The 25,170-nt window shown below is 52.6% G+C and overlaps 1 protein-coding gene across 8 annotated transcripts in view; it reads right to left on the reverse strand.

Moving 5' to 3' along the window:
- LOC121499604 (myosin phosphatase Rho interacting protein) overlaps positions 1-25,170 on the reverse strand; it is a 147,227-nt gene that overhangs the window by 3,533 nt on the left and 118,524 nt on the right. For 4 of the 8 annotated variants that reach the window (XM_041770429.1, XM_041770428.1, XM_041770425.1 and 1 more), the window contains 11 exons: positions 23,616-23,725; positions 19,811-20,372; positions 17,952-18,068; positions 11,512-15,357; positions 7,856-8,003; positions 7,162-7,279; positions 6,324-6,483; positions 4,973-5,092; positions 4,124-4,210; positions 3,313-3,475; positions 1,827-1,912 (listed from right to left, as the gene is read on the reverse strand). In XM_041770429.1, the coding sequence (XP_041626363.1) occupies positions 1,827-1,912; positions 3,313-3,475; positions 4,124-4,210; positions 4,973-5,092; positions 6,324-6,483; positions 7,162-7,279; positions 7,856-8,003; positions 11,512-15,357; positions 17,952-18,068; positions 19,811-20,372; positions 23,616-23,725 (5,517 nt within the window). Of the gene's footprint in view, positions 1-1,243; positions 1,310-1,826; positions 1,913-3,312; positions 3,476-4,123; positions 4,211-4,972; positions 5,093-6,323; positions 6,484-7,161; positions 7,280-7,855; positions 8,004-11,511; positions 15,358-17,951; positions 18,069-19,810; positions 20,373-23,615; positions 23,726-25,170 lie in introns of all 8 variants that reach the window. The other 4 variants (XM_041770426.1, XM_041770427.1, XM_041770431.1 and 1 more) reach the window with 4 other exon arrangements.

A 25,170-nucleotide genomic window follows, 5' to 3' on the forward strand; every position in this document is an offset into this window, starting at 1 on the left:
ATAGGAAGTAGATTCTTTAATAAGAAAACCCTAAACCAAAGAACAAGTTCTATTTTTGCTAAACAGAATGTTTTTCATGGTTACAGAAAGAGCCCACACTAAGTTTTCAGTCAAGCATAAACCATATTTGGTTACAAGTGATTTGGGACTGTATAGTAGAATAAATAAAACCAAACTGATCGGTTTAAAATACTAGGGATTTTCTTAAACGTCTTCCTAAAGCAAACCCATTTCACCCAAGCCATTGGGCTAAAGCCCCTTAGCCACAGGATTCTGGATGGTGGATCCAGCTGGAGAGCGAGCTGTAGGCACACAAGCAAAAGGAGCCAGTGTTGGACGGACCTGCGCCATATCAGTGTCCCCTCTGCCAGGACCATGGCCCAGAGCTGGTGTTCTTCCTGCTGTTCTTAACCTTCTCGTCAGAGAATTAATGAGATCAAGTCAGCTCAGCTGGAAGCACACTTTGAAGTGAGCTGCCATGTAACTGGGATGCATGGCCTGGTGTGGAGACCAGGAATGGCCAGGCATGGGCCCACTGTCCTTCTGTTTGTTTTCAAACAGGCTGATGTTTCTCAGCCAGCACTTCTGTGTCCTTACCTTCTTTCTTTATACTACTGCCTTCAATGGCACACATAGAAGCTTTTGTTTTGTTTAAAAGAACACCAAAACCAAAAAAAGTGCTGGTAAATCTTCAGTCCCAACCCCTCCCTTGTCCTCTTGCTCTGCTGAGCCATTTTCCTGGCCCTGCCCACAAGGTACCGGCTCCCTGAAACCCGGATTCCGCCCTGCCTTGGCCTATTAACTAACTTGGTGGGGAGGGATTCTTGGTGATGGGATACTCTGCTTGTCAGTGGCTGCTGGGTCTCTGTCAGGGCCCCTCTTGACAGAGGGCAAGATGGGTTTCCCAGAGAACCTGGAATGCACAGATTAGTTGACATGCACACTGACCAGTGCTGGGGGCCACTCACAGGCCCACACCCACCCGAGATGCTGCCTCTATGGCTTGCCTGCCAAACTGGAGGGGAGTTCCCCTAGGCAAAAGGTCAACTTTGGTAAGAAGTTACAGGGCCAGTTAATTTCCCAGAACAGGTTAAAGAAACTTGACCAGGATTGTGTATGTGCTTGCTGGAGCAGATAAAGTAACAATAAAAAACAAGGAGCTTGCTATGGAGGTGTGAGCAGTGCATGCAGGTAGCCACCCCCTGGAGGGTGGCAGGTGGGTGGGTGGTGAGAGGTGGTTTACCTACATGACAGGGGACCTGGAAGCGGGCTCGTTTCAGTTATCCCATGAGACCTGCTCAATTACGGACTGTCAGAGGAAAGAGCAAAAAATAAGACACACACACAATAAATCCTAAATGCAACAAGCTCATTACTCCCACCCTCCGCCCGTCCTTCCCGTGGAGAGGCACACAGCAGGGTGGGGGACACACACTGGGGATGTGCTACGGTGTGGTCAGGGGAAGAGGTGTAGGCAGCTTCCTCTCTTGAAGGCAGGCAGCATCAGTGTAAAACTAGGGATGTGTGAAGACAGAGTAGGGCTGGCCCAGGGTTGTCTGTGGGGAAATGTGGCCTTGGAGGTCCAGTGTCAAATTCACTCCAAGCTCTGTTTCCTGTACTGTCACTGTCAGAAGTTGGTTCTACTTCAGCAGGAAGGAGACCCGGCACTCGAAGCCACCAGAACTGGCCCAGCAGGGAGGCATGTGGAGCCGGAGAAGTTGTGGGACCCTGGGGACCCCCTGCTTCGGTCCGAGGTGGGCTCTGACTCTGGCTCCTCTCTAACGTCCCATAGGCCCACACACCCTGGGGCTGCACCTCAGACTCACCTTGGACCTGATGTTTCTGAGTTGCCGGCTGACACAGGATCTATCTTTCTTTAAGAAGTCAGGGTTGCTTTTAGATTTCATTATATCTAAAGGAACAAACAGACCCATTACATTTGTTTTTAAAAACTCTGTGGAACAAGACTGAATGTGCAAAAATCTCCCAAGCTTCCTGTTACTGCCACACGCCTGTGGCATTTCCTTAAACATCTTTAAGAGAACATCAAGCCAATGATCATAAAAACACACACTAAGCTTCTTCCTGAAACAACTGAAAGCACTGGAATGGCCTGAGGGTGTCTGTGTGGCCCTGGGCTAGCCTCCCCTTGCCTGCTGCTGACTGCAGCTGAGGTCTGTGGGGGATGGTGGAGGTGGTCCTAGGATGCTTCCTCCGGGCCCGTGGACAGACCCACTGTCCCATTATTTCTTTATTCCCACTTTCTTCCTAGCAACCCAGGGCTGTGATACAGCAAAGGAGGGAGCAAGAATCACAATTCACCCCCACACGCCTGCCAACCGCTGTTTGGGGTACAGTCCTTCACACTTCTAAAAGATGGCTAAAACAAATGTACATTGGGTCACCCCACACCGTGTGTCCGGGCAGGCGGTTAAACTTAGTGTACTTATGGATCTCTTCCCAGGTCAAAACAAAAACCTCTACCTGGTCTCTTTTAAGAAAGGCACGGTATTTCACTGTGTAGTGAAGCCACGGCCTCCATCTGCTGCAAATGCAACAAGCTCCTGTTCGCACATTTGCATGCACTTGTCCTTCAGAAGTTCAACTGGCAGGTCATAGGATCTATGCATTCTCCCCCAAATTCTAAACCTTCCTCCGTCCATGGCCTCTGCCACCCCAAGCTCCTCCTCAGAAGTAGCCACTGTTGTCATTTTGTTACCCTTCTAGAGTTAGCCTATAGCTTGATTTTGAGTGGTGCTCAGGTATCATCCGACTGATTCCAGAAAGACCGCCAACTTGTCCTCCCGCAGCAATGCAAATGATCTTGCTTCAACCTGTCTGCCAGCGTTGCCACGATTGTTAACGCTTGGCTGGCTGAGGAAACCCAGTGTCATTTTCTGGATACCAGTGAATTAAAACATGTTTTGAGTAGCCTCTTCCCGACCCCCATGGTCTCTTGGAGGTTTTTATGGTCAAGCCCCATGATCAAGCAACTAGCTACTAACAGCTACTATCACTGAACCATTGGGTTCTTTAGGAAGATAGAAAAATGCAAAAATGCAACCTGTGATTCTTATGAAAATACATGCCAATGGCATGACTTCCCCTCAAGGTGATCAGTAAGTGTGCCCAGCAGCGTGCCGAGAGGACAATAGCTCCTCCATGGTAGCAGGGTGCCTACTAGGTTTGGGCCCGGTGCCCTGCAGTGGTTTTTGATGATGAAACACAGATCTAAATACAGAATGGGCTCCTATGCCTTCACCGGAGTGACCACAAGTGACGGGGTTCTAGCCCAAAGCCTGGGGAACTCACCGTATCCTGACACAGGGGTGTTTTCCGGGGATTTTTCACCCAGTGCTTCCGTTGCTGCTTTCAGTTGCTCTTTCAACCTGCTGATGTCACAGTCGGCCTTTGCCCTCACGATGCTGAGCTCTGTGTAGATGTCTTTGTACTTGTCACTAGCGTACTTCTTGTCCTTGGAGATAAGAAGGGCAGAATCAAGTGGTGGTTAGGGCCAGGCTAGGCAGTCCATCTCCATCTCCTCGGGACTGCAAGGCTTCTGTGCAATGATAGGAGTGTCTCCAGCAGTTGGGGAGGCAGGTAGACCCATCTTTTAGAGGTGGACACTCAATGCGAGGTGGAACAGGCAGAGCTGAGAGTCTGTACGAGCATGGAAGGAGTATCCCCAGGGGCTCTGGCAGGCACAGGCACAGCTCCTGGAAACTCCCTCTCTGTCTAGGATTTCCTAAGTGACTGAATGGCTACCACAGTTTTTGTCATCTCCTCTCTGATTCCAAAAGGGCCCTGGTGGAGATGGGTGGGCTTCACCAAGCTCTCATTTTCCAGGACGACATTTGTCTCTGGTCTCACTGTCCCTGCCAAAGCACATGGGAAGCATGGAGGACAGGGACACAGTGACACCTCATTTTTACTACACCTGCTTACAGGCTGGTGTTTTAAGAGAACTCAATTTTGAAAGCACATTCCCCTTAAGGATGAAATGTACTCTAGAAAAGCCTACAATTCGAGTGCACGAGGGCCTCTGTGAGCTCTTGGAGACATGTGCCCCTGCTCCACCCCAAGCCCATCCTCAGGCCTGTCTCCTGCAGGGAGGCACCATTACCCGCAACGCTGTCTGTAGCTCATCCTTGAGAGAGCTGATCTCCTGCTTCAGGTACTGGATTTCTGACTCCTTGACCCGCAGTAAGACCTAGAATAACAGAGAAATTAGGGACTGACACTGAGCAACAAAGGGACTTGCAGATTCTTGAAAGCAAAGATGATGACTGAGCAGGGAGCCCCTCGTCCCCTGCTTCCTCATCGACATGCAGCCCCAAAATGCCAGCAAATACACTTAGCCATTGCTAACAGCTGGCACAACATCTACAGAAACAGAAAGAAGTCACTACAATTCCTCCTGGACCCAACAACCCTGTTCCTGAACCTACGGGGTCACGGTGGGCACTGGGGACGGAGCCTGTGACAGCATCCTACTGAAACTGTTGACCTCACTCAGCCTCTCCCACATCACTGAGCATGCACAGGTTCATGATGAAATGTTAACTGACTGGGGAGTAATCTAAGTACTTTTATAAAAAGATCTAAGAATCAATCATTCTGACTTAAACTTCCCTGACCCCAAGTAATACGGTGTTACAGAATGGTGAGCAACTGTGGGGTTCACAGAGTTAGTCACTGTTTCACTCCAGGTGCTCAGTTTGTGGTGTGGCAGAAACTGCAAGCAATGGGGTGGAAGGTCCCTGTGGCCTCCTCACCAGGGGTCCCCACTCCTGCTGTGGATCCCACACTGCCTGGCAGCTATTCTCTTTTGCTGCCTGGGGTGATCTGGATCCTTCCATGTTCTTCTTGCGGTCTCCAGCTCTCATCCCTGCCCATAAGCTGAGGGCCATCTCTTGGTTCCTGCTTGGGGCTTGTGTGCTGCAAAGCGGGGTGAAGGGGCTCCGAGCAGTACCTCTAACTCATAGGCATCCTTGCCCTGTGTGAGAGGGGAGCCAGTGGCCTCCCCACCTGCATCCCCGGTCAGCAGTGTCCGTAACCGTGCGATCTCCGCAGCCAGGCGGTTGTTCAGTTCCTGTGGGACAGCAACAGCAAGGAGGGAGGTTTCACAGAGCTGCCTGGGGCAGCACTCAGACAGCACAACCGGGAGAGGTTGTCTCCTCACCAGAAGAGGCTGAGATGTGTGAGCAGACAGGGCCACAGACAAAGCCTTATGCACACTGTGGCATTTCAGATTTAACGTGTGAGATTGTCACTGCATGTGACTTACATCCCTGGAAAGGCCATTTATGTGGTTCTACGTGTGTGGAGAATTGTGTACACAGGATTCCATAATACTCAATACTTTGTCACTATAACGCTTGTCCAGCGGCTTGTCCAATTTGAGTTTCTGTAGGGGTAGGCCCTCTCACTCTCCCCGGTCAACCTCTGTACTTTTTTTCCAACTGATAAGTGGTCATGTTAGGCCACTGCAGTGACTAGGGGGAATCAGTCCAGCGAGAGCACCCTCATATGGGGTGAGTCTTGGCCCATAGAGACCTTGATCTGTCTACACAGTAAGGACGATGAGCCTCTCCACAGAGTGGTCCGGTTCAGTATCTTGGAGAAGCTTTTATCTTTTTTTTTTTAAACTTTTTTTTTTTTTAATTTTTATTTATTTATGATAGTCACACACACACACACAGAGAGAGAAGCAGGGTCCATGCACCAGGAGCCCGACGTGGGATTCGATCCCAGGTCTCCAGGATCGCGCCCTGGGCCAAAGGCAGGCGCCAAACCGCTGCGCCACCCAGGGATCCCGAGAAGCTTTTATCAAACTAAACCTACCTCAAGTCTTTCCATTAGCAGAGTTTTAAATGCACCCCAATTTTCTGAAGAACAAGCAAATTCTAAGACAATAATCTGACCCCCAAAAATGTGAACCATGTATGGCCTTGACTGAGGGATCTTTACACATGGTCCTAGCCTTGAGGACAGGAGACCTGGATCAGGTACAATGACCCTCCCTCACAGGCCCTGCCCACCAATAATGAAGCAGAAATCCACAGACGCTCAGGAGAAACTGGGACATCTCAGAGGTCCCAAAAGGGCTAGAGCCCATGTGAACTCAAATTTAAAGAGGTGGTTCATGTAGAAAATCGCCCCAGCTCTACCATCTGCAGAATTTCTGTCAACATGCTGGGGAATGGCAGACATCAGGGAGCTGCCTGCAGATGGGGCAGCCACTGTGGCTCAGGAACTCAGGGTCACCTCAGGTGAGGCCCGGCTCCCAATTCCAGTGTGGGCTGAGGCAGTGGCAGGCTCACCTGATTGTGGGCATTGAGCTCCTGGTTCTCACGCTGGCACTGCCGCAGGGCCTGGCGCTCGGCCTCTAGCGCCTGGGCCAGGTGGGCATTCTCCAGGCACTTCTGGGAGTACTGCTCCGACAGGACCTCCAGCTCCCGCTGTACCGACTGCAGCTCCTCCCTAGGGACAGGGCATAGCTTAGCTCTGCCCTCACCCCTGGGCCAGGCCTCTAAAAGGCTGAGTCCCCATCAAGACACGTGAGGAGTGATGAGACATGACACAAAGAGCTAAGCAGAGAGCAGTCCCATGCCTTCTGTGGTCTCAACAGATTCTTACCCAGCTCAAAAGAGGAGAGCCTAGAAAGTGCTACAGACCTACAGAATCTTTCCTGTGTTCCTCCCTGCTCCTTTTTCAAGGAGCTTAACGGCCCCACACACAAAGCTCTCCTGTGATGTCAGGACAGAACTCATTCATGCCAAAACAAATGTCCTGTTTCTGAGAGAAGTCACACTTGTGATTTGTTTTCGACACTAACTTTTGAGGTGCTCTGTGTCTGATAACCCAGGACCAGGCTCTCCCCACACTCGAAAATCAAAGCCCTGTGACACTGTTCTGTCACCCTGGACCCGAGGCACAGAGCTGCTTCTTCCGTTAGTGGAACCCAGGTGCTCAGCCCCTCAGGAAGGGTGGCTTGGAACCGCCCTGGAGCCCTTGGGCCTCTGCCCATGCCCACCCTTGAGACCCAGGTCCTTGTGGCTCTCAGAAAGACTCAGCAGGGTGCCTCTCCCCACCTGAAGAGCAGAAATCCCTCTAGCCCCACCTACGAGGGCCACCTCCTGGGGGCAGGAAGGGACTCACAGGTACTGTCGTCGTAGGGCCTCAATGTCCGAGTTGATGCTACTGATCTGGGACCGCTGGCTCTTCTCCAACTCGCGCTCCATCTCCTCCCGGTGAGCATTCTTCATGGCTTCAATGGCTGCAGGCAGGGACACAGCCATCAGCATGAGAGGCTCGGGGGCAAGGTGGACAGGATAGCACTGTGTCTGCCTGCTGTTCACGCAGCGTCCATGAGTGGTCAGGCTGGCCTCAGCCAAACCAAGGAATTCCCAGGGAACTCCCACCAGAAAAGGGACGCAGGTTTTTTTTTTTTTTTTTTTTTTTTTAAATATCAGAAGGCTCTGTGCCGAAGTCTGTCACCAGGCAAAAGCTGCAACAATGATGTTCTTGATATTCTGATGTTCTTGGCCACCGTAGGCAGAGGTGGTCTTATGCTGTTGGAGCACAAAGTCAGCGAGGGGACTGGAGAGGCCGGGGACCGCCCCTTGGGTGAAGCTCGGGGTGTTGGGCTGGGGCTTGCCAGCACTCAGCGGGCTCCCCAAACCAGCCTCTTCCTGGGAGGAAACCATCAAAGGCTTGTTTTGGAAAACCAAGCTGAAACCTCAGCTAGATGACAGCGTGAAGGCCGCTCACTGCCCAGCCATGCAGTCAGCTCAGGAAGCCTGCCCCATGCCCTGTCCTAGGGGTGCAAGTGTCTCCCAGGCTCAGCTCCCACCTGAGATAGTGGCTGCTGTCTCCTCAGCCAGGAGGCGATCCTTCTCCTCCCGCAGCTTCTCCAGCTCCCGCTGGTGCTGCCTCTGCAGGTCCTCAATCTTCTTCTGGTGCGTTTCTTCCATGGCTGCAAACCCTCGCTCGCACGTGGCCTGTAAGATGTAAAAAGGACTCCATGGAGGTTTTCCTTGACCACTGTGCTGGGTGTTGTTTTTTATCATGAAGCCAGCAGCCTGGTCTCTCTAGGCTCCCTGGTCCAGACAGCATGCTCCCTGAAATTGAGCATGGAGCCAGCAGAGCCATTGGACGGATGTCTGCAGATGCTCACTGATACAACTGGGCATTTTACGCTATCAGAGCATTTAGGAAAGAGAGTTTACATAAATTCTCTTATTTGGGAGATTATTCTGAAGCCTCCTTCTTTGTGGAAAGTCAGTGCTGTGAGTGGGAAGAGGCTGCAGTGGAATTTAAAACAGCTCATCCTGAACCTTTACAGAATCACTGCTGGGAAAGACTGACCAGAGGGAGGGAGAAGAGAGCAAATGTATGGAGGTTGGCTGTGTCTGCTTGGAGTTCTACAGCAGGAAGCTTTCAGCACCAGATAGGGCATTTCATAGTCACAAAGAGCAATGAGTCTTTGTCAGCTGAAGGGAGCCAAGACTATCCCCCCAATGACAGGTATCCTGGTGAGGGTTGGGTGGGGGGTACGTGGAGCCAGGGGGTCTGGCCTGGCCACTAAGCAGCTGTCCACCCTCACCTGGTGTTCAATGAGGGGAATCAGACTAGACTACATGATCTCTTCTCTTTCAGCCTGCACCTTCCTCCTTCCCTTCCCAAGGAGTACAAAGAGGGGCACTAATTGTAGGTGAAATGAGACACACAACAGCACTGCTCTCTGAACTTGTCCATGCCTGGTTAGAATGAGGCTGGTTTATTACCTGGACGTAGGTTTGGGGGAAGGACACAGGTACACCCTAGGATGGGATCCAACCATCCCACACATCCACTCAGAGATGCCCAAACCTGGCTTATGACAGTGCTCTTACCAAAGGGGCAGGTGAATGTGCCACATAGCCATGAGGCTGTGCTCAGTGCAGCCATTCTGTGCATGGAGGTACACCTTTTAAATAAATCCCCTGCAAGATCTCTTTCAGAGTAAGGATTAGGCCTTTCAGTGATTTAAAAAAAAACAACAACAGAATATGGCCATGTTACGTTCCAAATGCAGAATATGGGAGGGTTCCTCCCTCTCAACCTATACTATTTGATGGATCTTCTTGCACCTGGATTCAAGAAAGGATAAGAAATCAAATCACTACACTTGGGTGTCTCTGTCTGGGCCCCCACCGTAATGGAGAGGCCTTTCTGAGATACTCCACTCAGTATCTTCCAACAGTTTAGACTTCCCTGCCACAGACTGGCTGCACTGGTCAAATGGTCTTAACCGTTGTCCACCATCAACTGGGCATTCCTTCTCCCACGTGGCTCCTATCTGAAGGCCAGTGGCCTCGTCTCACTGCCTCACATCATGGCATAGCTGGAAGAGCCCAGGGGTTGTGGCTTCCAAGCCCCTCATCTTCCCTCCTGTGTGCTTTGATTCACAAGGAGCACATAGCTAGTAAATCTTCTAGGGTTTTGTTTGATTGGACTGCTTCAGAATACTTAAAGGGTGAAAATTCTTCCTACAGAAACACTGAATTAGCTATAAAGACCCGTTGCTTCCTTGGACAGTGTATGTGTTGAAAAATAAACAAATTTGAATTTGTAAGCCAGTAATCCCTGGGATCAATCCCAGTTCCTTAATGGCTACTGTGCAGAGCTGTGAGGGAAGGTGTCAGCCTGCAGTGGCCAGAAGGGAGGCTGTCAGGCCAAGACCCTGGTCTCCCTGATCTGGGCAAAACTCTGCACAAAAGAACAGCTATTAGTCGGAGGCCCTCGAGAGTGCTATTTTGTTGTAATTCCTGCCCCTCCAGGGCGGCAGTGAGAACTCCATGGATGGGCTGGATGTTCACAGGCGCACGATAGAATGCACAGAATGAGCAGCATCTCAGCCCCTAGAGACATGCTACCAGAAGCCCTCAAACATGATCTGTTGCTAACTAATGATATGCTGTCACCGCCCAGATGACTGACACGGGGGCTGACAATGCCGCACTGCGCAGGGGCTCTGTCGGAACAGAGAGGAAACTGTTCACTGCTGGGATGGGAGTACCTGGCTCCCAGTGAACACAAGGTATGTACATGCCCAGGGACCCAGCGACACAGACCTGAGGGCGTCGCAGGAAGGAGCTGAGTGCTCTGCGGCAGGGCACTAAGACCAATGTTTATGCAAATTACTGGTAAAGGTGTAGCTGGCCCACTCGAATGCTGTGCTCACTTGTGCTGACCACCCTGGGGGCACGGTCTGCACACTTTTGGAAAACAACTCTTAAAGCTTTCTCACGATTCAGAAGTTTTCAAAAGGTTCTTGTAAAAAGAACGGAGAAAATGGCCTCTTGGCATCCAAGAGCTTGCTTGGTACTTGTCTTTGGTCAGTGAGCTGTGTCATCACACAGAGGTAAAGAATACACTGTTGCCACATTTGTCTTCCACTTTCAGAGTTCTAGGAACAAGCAGCTGGGAAATAGCGGCGTTAGCACTGGGTTTGGCAGGAGCAGTAAAGCAGCTGCCTGTAGCCTGGGAGCCCATGCTGCCATCTCATAGCCGGGTCTGACTGGGGACGGAGGGCTTTTGAGGAGTCTGGCCATTTATTGCATGCAGCTCCACCCAAGGGATGGTGCAAGGCTTGGGAGGGTAATGCTGAGAAGCTTAGGGGAAGTTCTGGGCAGTCATGCTCCACGCATGCAGGCAGGCAGGCATCTCTACCTACAAATGGGATAGGTGAGAACCTGGACCGGCCCACACAGCCCAAGGCCCCGAGGAGTCTGGGAATGTCACCTACACCTGACAGGGCCTGGGTATCCTGCCTCATGAGGCAGAGTGTAAGATGGAGTGAGGGTGTGGGGGACAGGTTGCAGCCTCCAGAGAAGGAACCCCAGTGACCGAGAAGCGTGCTCAGTAGAAAAGCCCTTCTTCCACAGAGTGCCCATTAAATGCCAGTTCCCCACAGACAGTTGGGGACAGGAGAGTGACCCTTGACACTGCCTTGCAAATATCCCTCTTCTGGGAACTCTAACTCGGCTTTCCTGGGGCAGTCAGAAGGAGACAGCCCTCTAAAAGAGGCTCTGGCCCATCTCTCCTGGGTTCTTCTCCACAGGTTTACATCTGTACTGGCCTAGAGTGGGTTCTGTGGGGGTGGAAGAGAGGGCAAGGCTGGGATGGGGACAAGAAAGGCTTCCCCCTGCTGGGGTCCTGTGGAGGAACCAGGCCAAGGGGTGATGGGGGGACCATACTCCTTCTCTTACGGTGCTCCCAGTCGTCTTCTGCCAACCCTCCTTGGGGTGGGGGTAGGGTGGATGCTGAACAGGAGGCTAGACCCTTGCCCAGGCCCTGGCCTGAGACCCCGTCATGCCAGTGAGGACTCAGGGGTGAGAGAATATCAACTTGTCCCGCTTGTCCTCAGCTCCACCTTGAGAGCCTTGTTTACGGGACACCACCCCCTGACAAGCAGAATAAGGCCTGCCCCTCCCCTGCCTTGCAAGTTAAGGGACACTTCAGAACCTTAAGGTTCTCGAAGTCTTTCTGATACTTCTCCCGCAGTGTGGCCGCGCTGCCCTCCAGGTCCTTCTGTCCCAGCTCCTCCCGCATGGTGTCCATCTGGGCCTCCAGCTCCTGGATGCGCTCTCTCAGCCCTGTCATGGACTCAGCCTCTCCACTGGCGGCCTGCAGTGTGTCCCTGGGCTCGCTTGTGGGCCAGCTGGGTGGGGAGCTGGGGGCCGGCAGGGCCTCCGGGTGCCGCCTCTGGTAGTGGTGCAGGGCCTCCTGTAGGCACTGCAGGCTCCGTGAGTAGTGTTCCTGCAGGGTCCTCAGCTCCTCCTCGTGGATGCTCTGCAGCTCTCTGATCTTCAGCTGGAACCTGTCTTCCAGGCTCTGCATCTGCTCCACGTGCTGCCTCTCCATGTCCTGCCGGTCTCGGACAGAGGCATCTAGCTGGCTCAGGACTCTGCTGTGCTCTGCCTGCAGTGTGTCCCCTGCTCTGTTCAACTGCTCCACCACGCACCTCATCTCCTCCTCATACCTTCCTTGCAGGGCAAACATGTTCTCACTGTGCTTGCTTTCCACTTCCTCCAGACACCTCTGCTGACTGTCCAGCTGGGTGACCCTGGCCTTGAGCTCCGCATTTTCCCTCTCGACGATGGCAATCACTTCCAGGTACTCACTCTTTTGCTTTCGGAGAAGTTCCTCATACTCCTCCCTCAGAGCCCCGACGGCTTGCTCGTGTTCCTGGCAGGAGGCTCCCCTGCTCTGCCAGGACTCTTTGTAGCACTGCAGCTCCTTTTCATACTCCAGCCGGATTCTGCAGGCTGCATAACACACCTGAGCCTGAATAATTGCATCCTGAACTAATAATGAAGAATACTGACCGAGGCCTCCCAGATAAGTGTTCCAGGAGAGATTCTGGGATGCCTGGAGAAGCTTCTGACAATCTCTTACTGATTCCACAGGGGGAAGTGAGGTTAAAGCGGCAGATATCTCCCCTAAGAGGCTGGCCTTATCTTTAAGTTGCAGGGCGAGTTCTTCCTGAATAGCAACAAGGGCCCCAGAGCTCTGGTGGGCCACGAAAAAGGGTTCCTGGGAGCCGGCTGCTTTTTGATGACTTAGTACTTCTCCTAATGGGCTCAGGTCCCAGGATGCCTGTACATTGTCTTCGATGCCTGAGGGAAGCTTGAGGGCTTCTGAGACCTGCTGCATCACTCTCTCAAAGTCGGGGGTTCGGTAGGCTCCCAAGATGTCCCCTAGCACGCGCTTGTGCTGCTGCAGGGCCACCTGGGTCCCCTGGAGGGTCTCCTGGATGCTCTGCAACCTCCGTTGGAATGATTCCCTTACTGACTGCAGAGCAAAGTTGAGCTCTGCCCTCACCCACGTGGCATCCGCCAGGGCAGGGACCAGGGCTGCTGGGACACTCTGTGGCTCTCCTCTGGATGTATCAGCTGCCTCTCCTCTCTGCATTCCCAGGCGCTTACTCAGGGACTCTACCTGGCTCCAGAATTCACCATCCACTAGCAACTTCTTCGCCCAGGTGTCTGCTGCGGCCCCAGGGCAGAGAGCCACACTTTCAGGTTCCAGGGGCAAGTTTCCTGACTGGGAGATCTCATGGAGAACTCGCGAGATATCTGATGTTGTGTTTTTTAAAGACTCTGCTATTTGGTTTATCAGTGAGGCCTCCAGAGCTATTTGATCAGAAAGGAGTTTCAGCTGCTCCTGCTCAGTCAGCTCAGGCCGTTGCGGTGGCTGTGAAAGTGCTTTCCTGATCTCTAAGAAACTCGAGTCCTCAGGCTGAGCCTGGGCCGCACTGTCTGAAGGAGTGGACCAGTGGCACATGGCCGGGTGGGTGCTGATGAGTGTGCCCTCTGTGCTGGCCAGGGGGCCTCCTCCTGTGTCTTGTGCTTCCTCCTGGCTGGCTGCTGGCAGGGATCGTAGCTGTTCTCGGCAGTTCTCTAAGCAAGCCAGAGCCTGACTGTTTTTTATCTGGAAGTCGCCAAGCTCCCCAACGTGATTTTCAACTATCTTTGCCCTTGCCTGTCTTTCCTGCTCTAGCTGGGAGGCCAGTGCCCCAACCTGGAGCAGGCTGGCCCGGAGCTGCTCACGGAGCCGTGCCTCCGTGCCAGCCCACTGCTGGTGCAAAGCAAGTAGGGCCTCCTGGCTCTGGCCCTGCTGGCTCTCCAACTTCACCGTCACATCTTTGAGCTTCTCCTCCGTTATGTAGAGCTTGGTCTCTAGGGAGTGTATTATGGAGAGATAAGTGTCGGAGTCACTGGTTGCAGGGAGAGAGCTGGGGGTGGCCTCTGATGACATGCTCTCCTCTGAGGGCGACCGGTCCTGGCTGGTGTCGGAGGATGTGCTGCTGGTCCAGGTCTTCTCAGACCCATCAGGGTGCGTGTATTTTTGGCACTGAATCGTGGAGAACCGGATTCTTTGCCTTTTAACACCAGATCCTCCCTGGTCAGGTTTTGCTGTGCTCTGAGGGTGCCCCTCCCTGTCTGGCACCTCTGACTTCAGAGACGCCATGCTCTCTTCTCTCTTGGGGCTGCTATCGCCACGCTCCTCCACCAGGACAGCCCCAGGATCCTCATCCTCAAGCCTGGAATGCTGGGAGGCTGGGGGTGAGCCAGCAGCTTGGAGCCGTGGGCCCGACAGCACTGTGCCATCCCCTGCCTCTTCTAGGCAGCTCTGTGGCTCCTCTGCATCCTCTGAGAATTCCTTTCCCAATCTCCTTAAAATCTCTTCCTTTGCCTGGAGCTTTGTTTCTGTTTCCTCTAAGCTGCTCCCCAAAGCAACCATTTTAACCAAAGCCTCATTGAGGTCCTGCTCTTTCTTTTCCAGAACTTTCTCGTGCATCTCCTTGATGTGCTTCAGCTCTTCCTCCTTCTCCTTCAGCAGCACGTGCATACTCTGGAGCTGGCCGGCTACCCTCCTGTAGGAGTGCTCCAGGCTCTGGTAGTCGGCCTCCCTCACACTCAGCTTCTCCTGAAGCTCAGCCATGTCCCCATCAGACAGGGTGACACGATCCATCAGCTCCTGGAACCGCTGCCTGATCAGGTCCCGCTCGTCTCTGAGGCTCTGGACATGCTCAGCCAGCTTCTGGATGCTGGCCTCCTTCATCTGCAGCTGTTCCTCCAGCCGGTGGACTACCTCACTGCCCTCGAACTTGGCGCTCAGCTTCTCCTTTTGGAGGACCTCCATCTGCTGCTCGCGGTCCTGGAGCTGGTCCTCATAGGCGCTGGCCTTGTCCTCCATCTCCTTGAGGTTCCGCAGAAGCACCTGCTTTTCCTTCTCACAGCTCTCCAGCAGCAGCTCGTAGTTGGCCTGCAGCTTCTCCTCCATCAGCCTCTGGGCCCGCTCGCTAGCACCTAGTTGCCGGCTGAGGTCGGCAATGCGGTCCTGCAGCCGCTGCACTTCCTTCTGCCGGTCCCTCTGCAGCGCCTGCTGCGTCTCCAAGTCCCGCAGCTCCTGTGTCTTCTCTAACAGCAGGGCCTCAGCGCTCTTAAGCTTCTGCTCACTGGCCTGCAGTTGCCCGCTGAGTGCGGCCTCACGGTGCTGCCGCTCCTCCAGCTGCTCACGGACCTTGTCCCTCTCCAGCTTCAGGTCCCCCTTGAGCTTGGCCAGTGCCTGCTCCTTGATGGTGAGCTCCGCGGCGGCATTGCTGAGCCGCGCCTGGAGGCTCCGGATCTCGGCCTCATGGTGCCGGATTGCGTCCTTGGCCTCCCCATAGCTGCGTTTCAGGGACTGGATCTGCTGCGTGACCAGCTCCTGGCGCTGGCACTGGGCCTCCAGCTCGCTTTGGAGATCCTGGTTGACTCTATGGAGCCTCTGCCAGGCACCGGATGGGGAGGTGGCCACTTCAGTCTTAAAAAAACCGATTAAACACTGGTTAGTAACACTCGGGACTCCCGGTTCTGAGTGTCACACCTCTGGCCAGGGTCAACCACAGAAAAGCTCCTTGATGGGGCTGCCTTTTATCCTCGGCATCATTTTTTTTTTCAATTAAAAGACAAATTCAACAAATCATCTTAAAATTTTTTTTGGCAAGTAGCTGCTTCTAGGTAAACAGAAAAAACATGGACAGTAACATCACACAGCTCTAACCAAGCAGCTTCTAGGAGAACTAAACCAAACAAAAGTGAATAATGGAGCACACTGATGAGCAAACGAGAAGACTGGAGGACAAGAGAACGCTGGGAAGAAGGACAGGGGGGAGGAGCAGAGCTTCAGGATTTATTTGTTTGTTTTGCAAAACAAAAGGTAGGCGGCTCTAGGCAACAAACCCTACAAAAGCCAGGACGCGGGGTGCGGGTGGTGTGATGCCACTTCCTTCTAGGACGGGGAGAGAAGGAAGGGAGGCAACTGCTCGGGATGCCAGTGAGGTGACATCTGAAACATTTTCCTTGGGGAAGTGGAGCCCGTCCTCTACAGTAACAGGAAGAACTAATCTCTACCTGCAAGAAGACAAAACGAGGGGAAAAACGGAAACCATGGAGTAAAACATGATAATCAACAAAACAAACAAACCTTTGTGGAATTCAAAATAAGAAAGTGAAGCATGCAAGAAACAAAACACAAATGAAGCAAAACTCCCCAAACTGAAAGGCATGCAGGACAGACAGAGCTAACTACTGCAGGGGCAAAAACAAAAGTAAACAAGAGAGAGAAGAGCCCAGCCTAAGAATCTAGCCTACCTACGGCTCACTCTAGCTCTGCTCTGCTGGCAGGGAAGCCACAGATGTGACACTCAGGTTAAAGTTACACTTGATGTCCAAACCATGCACGCTCCTCCTCCCAGCACCGTTATGCAGTGCCCACCCTGAGTGGCTGGCTCCTCCTGACCCTTAGTCCCAGAGGCCCTTGGTCATTCCGGATGACTCGGTTATAAGCATTTCAAAGCACAAAGGGAGGTTAAAAGTCACCTGTTGTTAGACCTAGCAAGAAGGTTTTAAGAGACCAGCTCTGCCCAGCTTTGCCAGGGGCTTTGGTGCAGGCTCATGCAATCATCCAGGTTAGACACGGAGGCAGGTTCTTAGGTTAGCAATGTGCAAAATCTGCTGCTAGTATCTCTACCACATGATGTGAAATAGGTGCACGTTTAAAAAGATGCTCCCCAAACCTGGAAAGTCTGCACAAAATGACCCAGGAAGCACATACAGGAAAAAAGGCTACCCACCATTACCAGTTCCTGGGGCTTAAGAATCTGATCTGGGCATGGCTGTAACTTGGCTGAAGGGGGTGGGGAGGACCAGGGCACACAAGGCACCCAGTGCCATGGTCAAAATTGGGGTCGAAAGAGAAGGCAGAGGGAGCGCACAACAAACAATGGCACGGAGACAGGAGGGAAGGTAAACTGTTCAGAGGCTCACATATGGCCTGGGATGACTTGGACCAAGGTAGCCGGTATGCTGTGGTCTGGAAATGTCGACACAGACACTTATCACAGAGACTCTGGGTCACTGAGAGCTGGAAAGGCCCTTAGGGTCAAGTTCTAAGTCTACATGGACGAGAAGGCCAAGGTTGCAGGGGATGGCACTGGCTTCCATCGGTCAGTGGCAGGACCCTGACTGGAGTGCTCTGTTCTCAGCCTTGGCTGAGAGCTCCAGTTTTCCCTGTTCCATCACCCCATTTTGCATCTCCCCAGTACTCCTTTTTTTTTTTTTCCCCCAGCACTCCTTCACCCACTACCTCTCCCTACTAGCACATCAGCACGATGGGGCAGGAGTGTGTTGTTTTGTACCCTAAAATTCAAACAGGGCCTAGAATGCTACAGGACAATAGACTCCCACTGATGAGTGCCCTGTCCAGGTGCTCTCCGGCCTGGTGAGACAGCAGGGCAGCACCACTCCTTGCTGGCCAACATGTGGGCCCAGAGCTCTCTGATGGAAGGCATGGGTTTGGACTCATGTTGCTGCTCTTCTCACTGGGCTTCCCATTAGGCTGGGGGATTGGCTAGGCAGAAAATAAGAAGAGGGACCACTAGGAGAGTGCTAATGGCCCCAGGTTGTCCTATAGGTGTGGTACATACAAGGTCAAGGATAGGGAACCAGTTTTAGCTCTGTCACCAACTTGGTGGTAAGGAGGCACTTGGCTGGCTGTTGTTCAATTTCTTCAATTGGGAAAATGGATCTAATATGACTATTTGTGAAAGCAAGTAGAAACGACATGTAAATATGTGATAATTATGATAAATATATACTAAGTACTCTGAGAACCGAGAGGAAAAATGATCAGGATGAAACAAAGAAAAACCCTTAGCTATAGAGGTTTCAGGCAGACTGTCTAAAGCATCCAACTAGGGGTGAAGCTACAAAGGACCCAGGAGCCCGAGAGCCCTGATGCTGCAGCACTTGGGACAGGCTGCTCCTGCTCAGCCAGGTTTTGCACATTCCTAGCCTGCCTGGGCCCTCACACTGATGCCCAAATGAACAAGGGCCACAGCAGCCCTGCAGCCCTACCTGCAGCACGTAGCCCTCCCGGGCGCTCTGTTCCCGGCCCAGAGCCACCCTCAGCTGGTCCTGTAGGAGCCGGTTCTGCTCCAGAAGGTCTGAGGCCTCCTTCTGGCTCTGCTCCAACTGTGGGCAAAGAGACACACATTTTGTAACAAAGTGATGGTAATGACTAGAGGTGGCGGTACAGTGTCATTTCTGACTCTTGCTGGGCTGGAGCACACAGGGACTCTGTGGTTGGCCTTCCCCATGGCCACATTTCAGTGCATGTGCCGATCTGGTCTTTATTTGCAGCATCTGGAACTGAAGGTTCCAGCTCAAGCCATACATAACAGCAGCATACTTGTTACCCTGGGCACCCACATAATTCCCACATGCCCATAAGGATGTGACGTGCAGACCTGACCAGGAAATGGGGGCTTTCTGCTTGTGTCAGAAGACCATCCTGCTGGGTCCTTCCGATTTCCTCAGTGTGGTCAAAAGGCCACTGCTGACCTGGGGCAGCCCTCGCTCCAGGCCCTGCCATAGCTTCCACTGAAATAGCTCCTTTTTAAAATGCTTTTATATAATAGATTCCATATAAAATTCTGTTTGCAGGAAGGGCTCCATAAGATGCGTAAAGTGGGCAAGCGACTGCACACTCCTCTTGCTTTCAGTGACTTTGAATTTATCTATCCGTCTACCCACCTCTTCCCTGAACTCTCTCAGGTACCTACTAGATGCTGGGTTATGGGGGCTGCCCACCCTACTGGAGGGGCTGTGTAATGCAGCAGGTGGGCAGGGTGCTGCCAGGCTCTGCTGTGGGCGGCACAGAGATGCCTGGCTTTCAGACTCTGCTGTCTATGATAGATTCATGGTCCAGCATGTGACCTGCAGGCCAGTGGGCTCATTTTGACAGTTTAGACCCATGTGAGTTTGAACTTTTACTATTGCATCTTGGCTTTATTATTAATACATGTAGAAAAGGGAAAAAAATAGAATGTTGGTGTTAGTGATAAATGTCAGCCTCATAAATTTAATAGGAAAAAGGTAAGTGGAGGTTGCCCAAAGTGGCAAATCTTCCACTTCAATTAGCTACTCCTGGAAAAAAACACATTTGAAACATGTTGCTGAATGTTCCTAAAGGGCAGGCATAATGCTGTACCTCATCTAGGAAACTCACTGTTCAGGCTTACAAATCCACTACCAAGTTTCCCAGATTTGATTTCTGGATATGTTACAAATGCAGGGACTGGCTTACTCAGCTCTGCATCCCAGAGGGACCCTCTCTGGTGCCCAGTGACTTACAGGGTATCCTTCAAGTCAGTGGCATGGTGGCAATCCAGCCTGCCAGGCTCACCACCTCCTGCCCGTGGGCCTCTGTTTCACATCTTGAATTCAACATCCGGAATCCAGCATCTGCCTGCCTTGCATCCCCCTCTGATCCCATTAATGGTTACCTGGCTGTTGCAAAAAGCCTGGAGGCTTGTCTCTGCCTCCAGCTTCAGCCTGGCCCCTTTGACTCAGGCCTGACCACTAATTCTGCTCATGCCCCTCTCCTGTCTCAAATCTCTAGTTTGTGCCCGTAACAGGGTAGGACAGGGTCCCCACCTGGGTCCTGCATCCCATCAGCCTAGTTTCTGGCCACCCTCAGCTCTATATGGCAATGTCCCCACTGCATGGCAAAGCCTTTCCTTCTCGAAAAGCCTGGAGCCCCCTCCCTGCCACCCTACCGATGTGGCACCCTCTTATACCTCTCAGTGGCCTGCACTGTACTCTAATAAGCTGTCTGTCTACCAGAGCTCTCAGGACCACATATCCCTCAGTATCATGTGGCCATCAGCAGGTACAGTGGGTGCTGGGGAAGGTTGCTGCCCAGAACCTGTTACCTCCTTCTCCAGCAGAGAGGTCAACTCGTGAGTGGAGAGCCGGTCACCTCCATCTTCGGAGGACAGGTGCAGGGGGGCAATGGGCACCTGCTTTTCTTCTCGGAGAGGAGTTGTCTCCACCTGATGCCACCGCTGCTCAATCTCCACGTGGACATTCTGGGTCTTGAGGTCAGTGGTCACTGGCAGCCCTGGGCTCCGGTCAACCTCCATTCGCAGAGCTGTATCGTCGGCACCAGGCCCATCCGTGGCATCAAGCATCCCGAAGCGCTTACGGCGTTCTTCCCGCCGCCGTGCACGCTCCCGCTCTAGCTCACCAGCCTCAGCCTCAGGGTGGGTGTCAGAAATCCCTGTGGTGCTGGCCCTCTCCTGAGCCAGGGCCTGCTGGATAGGGCGGAACTCAGCCCAGTCAAAGGTCTTAGAGCGCCCCTCCCGCCTCCGCTCCCGAGCCCGGCTCCTCTTCTGCTCGGGGTCCGGCTCTCCACGCTCCATATCGGGCTTCTCACTCGGCCTCGGGCAGGTCTCAAAGGAGGAGCTGCTCCGGTTCTTTTCCTCTGGCAGTGAGCTAAGGGCAAGGGGCAGAGAGCCTGTCAGGTGTGGCTCCTGGTGGCAGCCACCCACCCTGGTGGGGGGCCTGGCTCCACCACAGTCCCCATGCAGCTATGGTTCCCACAGGAGAGAGGAGAAAAGAATACTTTGCCTTTACTTGTGTCTCTCTCATAGGGAGAACCAAACTGGTTCTGAGTAGGGATGAGAAAGTAAGAACCACAGATGGCTCAGAGGTTTCCAGTCTCGAATCTCAGAGGAACCCCTGACAGAGGAGATGCCCTAAGGGAGTGTCCTGGTGGAGATACACACCCAGGTTGCACCGTGCACGGCCACCATCTAAATGAGGTCATGAGAGAAGCCAACCCTGTAGCCTGTGTGCACCAGGCAGGGCTGACAGAATGAATGAGACCAACCACTTCTCTCAAAAGGCTCGAAGTTTTTAAGCAAGTGGTAAATAACCCAATCAGGTCTGCATTTTAAGAAAACCACCATGGTGGCTGGTGTGACAAATGGATCACAGAGTGAAAGGTCTGAGACCACTGTACTCAGGTTAAGAGAGATGGCCCAGGTGGCACTCATGTGGCTCACCATGTGCAGGAGGTGAGAAGGAAGGGGATTCAAGGGCACCTCTGCTTGTCCAGTAAGGAGTCCATGTCTTTGTCCAATTTGCCCTAAAGCAGATGCCTAAAAATGATGCCCCTCAGAGCAGGGGTAGGTGAGAGCAACAGTTGCGGTTTGAGGCCCCTGGCCTGAGCAGAGTGGTCTCTGGTCCTGTCCAAGGCGACAGAACAGAGTTGGAAGCCATCAACGGTCTTGAGGGCCAGCGAGAGAGGTGTGGGAGATGGTAGGGGGACCTGTTTTTAATTTTTTTTTTTTTTTTTAGTAGGCTCCATGCCTAGCATGGAGCCCACCATGGGGCTTTGAACTCACGACTCTGAGATTAAGACCTGAGCTGAAATCAAGAGTTGGGACACTTAACTGGCTAAACCAACCAGGAGCCCTAGGGAATACCAGTCTCTAAATGGGAATCAAAGAAAAGGGAGCCTGTGAAAGAGGCACCCAAGGGACAGAAAATGTGGTTGTCATCATGCTCTTGGCCATTTGTCCCCAAGTGCTTCAGGGTGGTGGGACCTGCAAGTTGCCAATTTAAGACCACATGTGCATCTGAATAAAAGCTCTCCAGAAGGGATCTTTCAATGCCACTAAACTGAGAGCTGACCCAGGCTTACAACTGTGTAGGGCATTGCAGCCACGTAGAGAGCTGGGAACAGCAGTCATGGCTCCATGAGAGGAAGCCCCTCCAGCCCCCAGGCAGGAAGTCCCTGCCACTCCCTACTGTAGTTGCAGGGGCAACACAGTACATCGCTTAGACCTGTACCTCTGAAGTTTGTATCTGTTTCTTTTTTTTTTCCTAAGTATTTATTTATTTATTTATTTATTTATTTATTTATTTGAGAGAGAGAGAGAGAGAGAGAGAGATAGGGAGAGGCAGAGATACAAGGAGAGGGAGAAGCAGGCTGCATGCAGGGAGCCTGACGTGGGACTCGATCCCGGGTCTCCAGGATCAGGCCCTGGGCTGAAGGCGGCGCTAAACTGCTGAGCCACCCGGGCTGCCCTGTTTCTAATGCTTTCTTGAGACTTTCCTATAGGCACTAAGAAAATCCAAATTTTCCTCAAGCTATAAAAGCCCACGTAAAACAAGCAGAAAGGCTGAAGACAAATTGGGGGAAGGTGAGGACCCCCTGAGTTTGAGATACAGTAAATCTGAAGTAAAGTCTAGTCAGAAGACAATCACTAAGTCAATCTTTCCACACAAACCAAACACCTGGTCCCCGTGGCCTATAGTTCATCAAGGTGCTGAGTTCCCACATGGAGCCCATGTCTGAGTGTGGCAGGGAACTGTGAATGTCGGCCCGAGACACATGTGCACATGCATATGCTCAAGTGTGTCCTTCATTTCTGCTCTGAGGCCAAAGCCACAGGCCTGCCCTGCGACATCCCAAAACAGACTTCTTCCAGCTGGGACATGGCAGGCAGGGGAATCCTGGCGGCCAGGACAGGACCTCAGGCCCTCTCGTGTCCACCACCCTATGCCCTGTGGCAGCAGCCTTGCTGAAGAACCCTGAGCTGCCTTTCTTGCTTTGCTGGGGAGGGGGGGCATCATCAAGGTGCTGAGTGTTGGCCTTATAAAGCTCTCTACTCCTGGCTGGGAAAAAGCCAGAGGGCAGCCACTGAGGCTGCCCATGAGGACAAGAGTGCCCCATTCACCTCCATATAGTCAGGAGGCATTCCACTAACAGATAAGCCAGAGCTCCCAACAGGATACTTGAAAACTTGTCCTGGCCACCAACACCTGGTCTTACTGACAGAACCACCAAATAATCTGTTAACTTAGTAAATGAGGGAATGAACAAACAATGCCAATAAACACAGGAGAGAAGATTTTATTCCTACCTTTTTTTTTTCAAAGAGATGCAGTGTCACTAGGAAAGACAAAGATTTGACATGGCCACAGCTGCCCCAGGCCGCTGCCCCAGGTGTGAGCAGCAACAAAATAAATACATTGGAAGAATCATGTAAAATATATGATCTGATAAGTGTCAATAAGAGGTTCTCAAAACAGGTAAACGCTCTGAGGCCTTCAGCTGAGAACAGTAGAATTCTAGGCATTGTGGAACCAGCCCCATACACCAGAATCTTCTCTTTCTTTTAAACTGAAAATACCAGGTTTCTAACCTTCAGGGCAGAAGGAGGAAGGCACGTGGCACATTGTGAGGTATACAAACCAGAGACTTAACATGAGGGAAGAATAAGATTTCCATCTCAGTTCCAGCACTGAATTTCAAAGAAGTTTTTCCTGGTTGCACAGAAAACCAACACATACAGGTGTGGAGCAAAAATATCAAGAAAAAGAAATGCTCTGGTAGTCTGTGAATGTGACATTCAGGGCTGCTCTTACTCCACTGCCAGAGAGTCCCAACACCCAGGACTAGGTTCAGTCCCGATAGGAGCACAAATGCTCCTGGCACAGGCAGCCACACCGACCAGGCCTAAAGGCAGAAAAGGTAACCTGAGGCAGAAAAAGCAGGAAGGCAAGGGGAGACTAAGCGAGGCCAGTCGATGGCGAGACAGAGGAGGGAAGGCAGAAGACTGGGCTGGGACAGGCACGAGCACACATCCCAAAATAACTCCAGATCCATGAAGGAGTGAGGCGGTGGCCAGCAGGGAAGGCGACCCTCAGGCATCCTGTTTGTCTCACCTCGTCACATCTGGGGCAGAGGTCGGGTGCACGTGCTTCATGATGGTCTGGATCCAATTCCGCCGGATTCCAGATGTCATAGCAGAGAGAGTGAATTCGCCCTCCTTTGTCTACACAAAAGACAAGCCGCCATTAGAGACTGCCAACTCCTTGCCCTCAAAGGACATCATGTAGGGAGAACTGCTGCCAGGTAGGGGGCTGTCCTAGGACACTGTGTGTGTCCCCCTCAAATAAGAGCTGGAGAGCAAAGGAAATCAGATCTGCTTTCATGGCTGATTCAACCACCCACCTCTCTGTTTCCTGTGTGCCTATATGTCCCTGGCACCCAGATAGCTCATCTTACTCTTTCAGGGCCTCACAGACTGGGGGGAAGGAGGGTGCGTGATTTGACCACAAGGCCAGCATGTGGGGAGCAGTGGGAAGGGGTTCCCCAGATCAGGGACAGCACCATCCCAGACGCAGTGCCATGCAACCCATGTACATCAGGTGCACAGGGTGACAGGGAGAGAAGAGTGGCAGGCATGGGACCTGGCAGGCAGGCTGGGCCCAATGGGGGCTGCAACTGCTGGGCTCAGAAGAGGCAGGGAGACCTGCCAGGGCAGGTGTAGGGAGACCTGCCAGGGCAGGTGTAGTTAGACTTAGCACAGTGACAGAGAATAAGGAGGTTCTGGGGCAGTGAAGGAGGTGGTATACGGTCCCTCATTAATAGGATATGGGAGCCAAGGGGGTGGGGTGCTTCTAGGATAATCCCTGGACCCCCTGCCCCTGACCTAGGTGACCTGGTGGGACGAGTTGAGATGGAGGAGCATGCTGGTGGTGGCTGAGGGAGAGGAGTCTCGCTATGTGATGACACCAGGTGGACAAGAGGGGAGGGGAGCCATATGGGAGCTGAGATGGGCAGCAGGGCCAGTGAGCAGAAAGGCCTCTGGAATGCAATCCTTGGGTTGCTGAGGCATGCTGCCAAGCACCTCCCAAGACGGGGAGGGGCATGACACTCAGGTGTCACAGAAGTAAGGTGTCACTACTGTTCTTTAGGCTGTCCCAGCTACTGACCAACGGACCTGTAAGACATGTCGGCTAGTCAGCTGATGGGAAGACAAAATCACCAAGATGGTCTTGGGATGGGCACTGGCATGGCCAGAGGTAAAATATAAGAGGCCATGTGCTGGCCAAGCATGCTGCAAAGTGCAGCTTGGACCTGACCTCATCATCTGCCTCAGGCCCCCACCAGCACTCCCAGTCGAGTTGGCCCACAGCCCACTTCCCAGCTCATCTCTCCATCATCGCTTTCCCCTGTGTGCAAGCCAGGGGCAGGGGTACTGCCCTAGGGCTCTCTGAAGCACCAGCCCCTTGTGCCCTGGCCCTCCCCATGTCCCTGGGTCCTCTGCTTCCCCCCACTCCACTGTGGGTATTTCTGTAGTCTGACCTCAGCAACCTATACATTCTTTCCCATGAGCTCATCTCTCACCTGCAGAGAGCTCTTTCCCAAAAGGCTCCATGCTTGTGACTGTGTGTCTAATGTTCCCAGGGAGTCTACTGGAGCCTCAAACACACC

This window comes from Vulpes lagopus, chromosome 10, assembly GCF_018345385.1.
Source record: "Vulpes lagopus strain Blue_001 chromosome 10, ASM1834538v1, whole genome shotgun sequence".
In the NCBI taxonomy this organism is placed as follows: Eukaryota; Metazoa; Chordata; class Mammalia; order Carnivora; family Canidae; genus Vulpes; species Vulpes lagopus.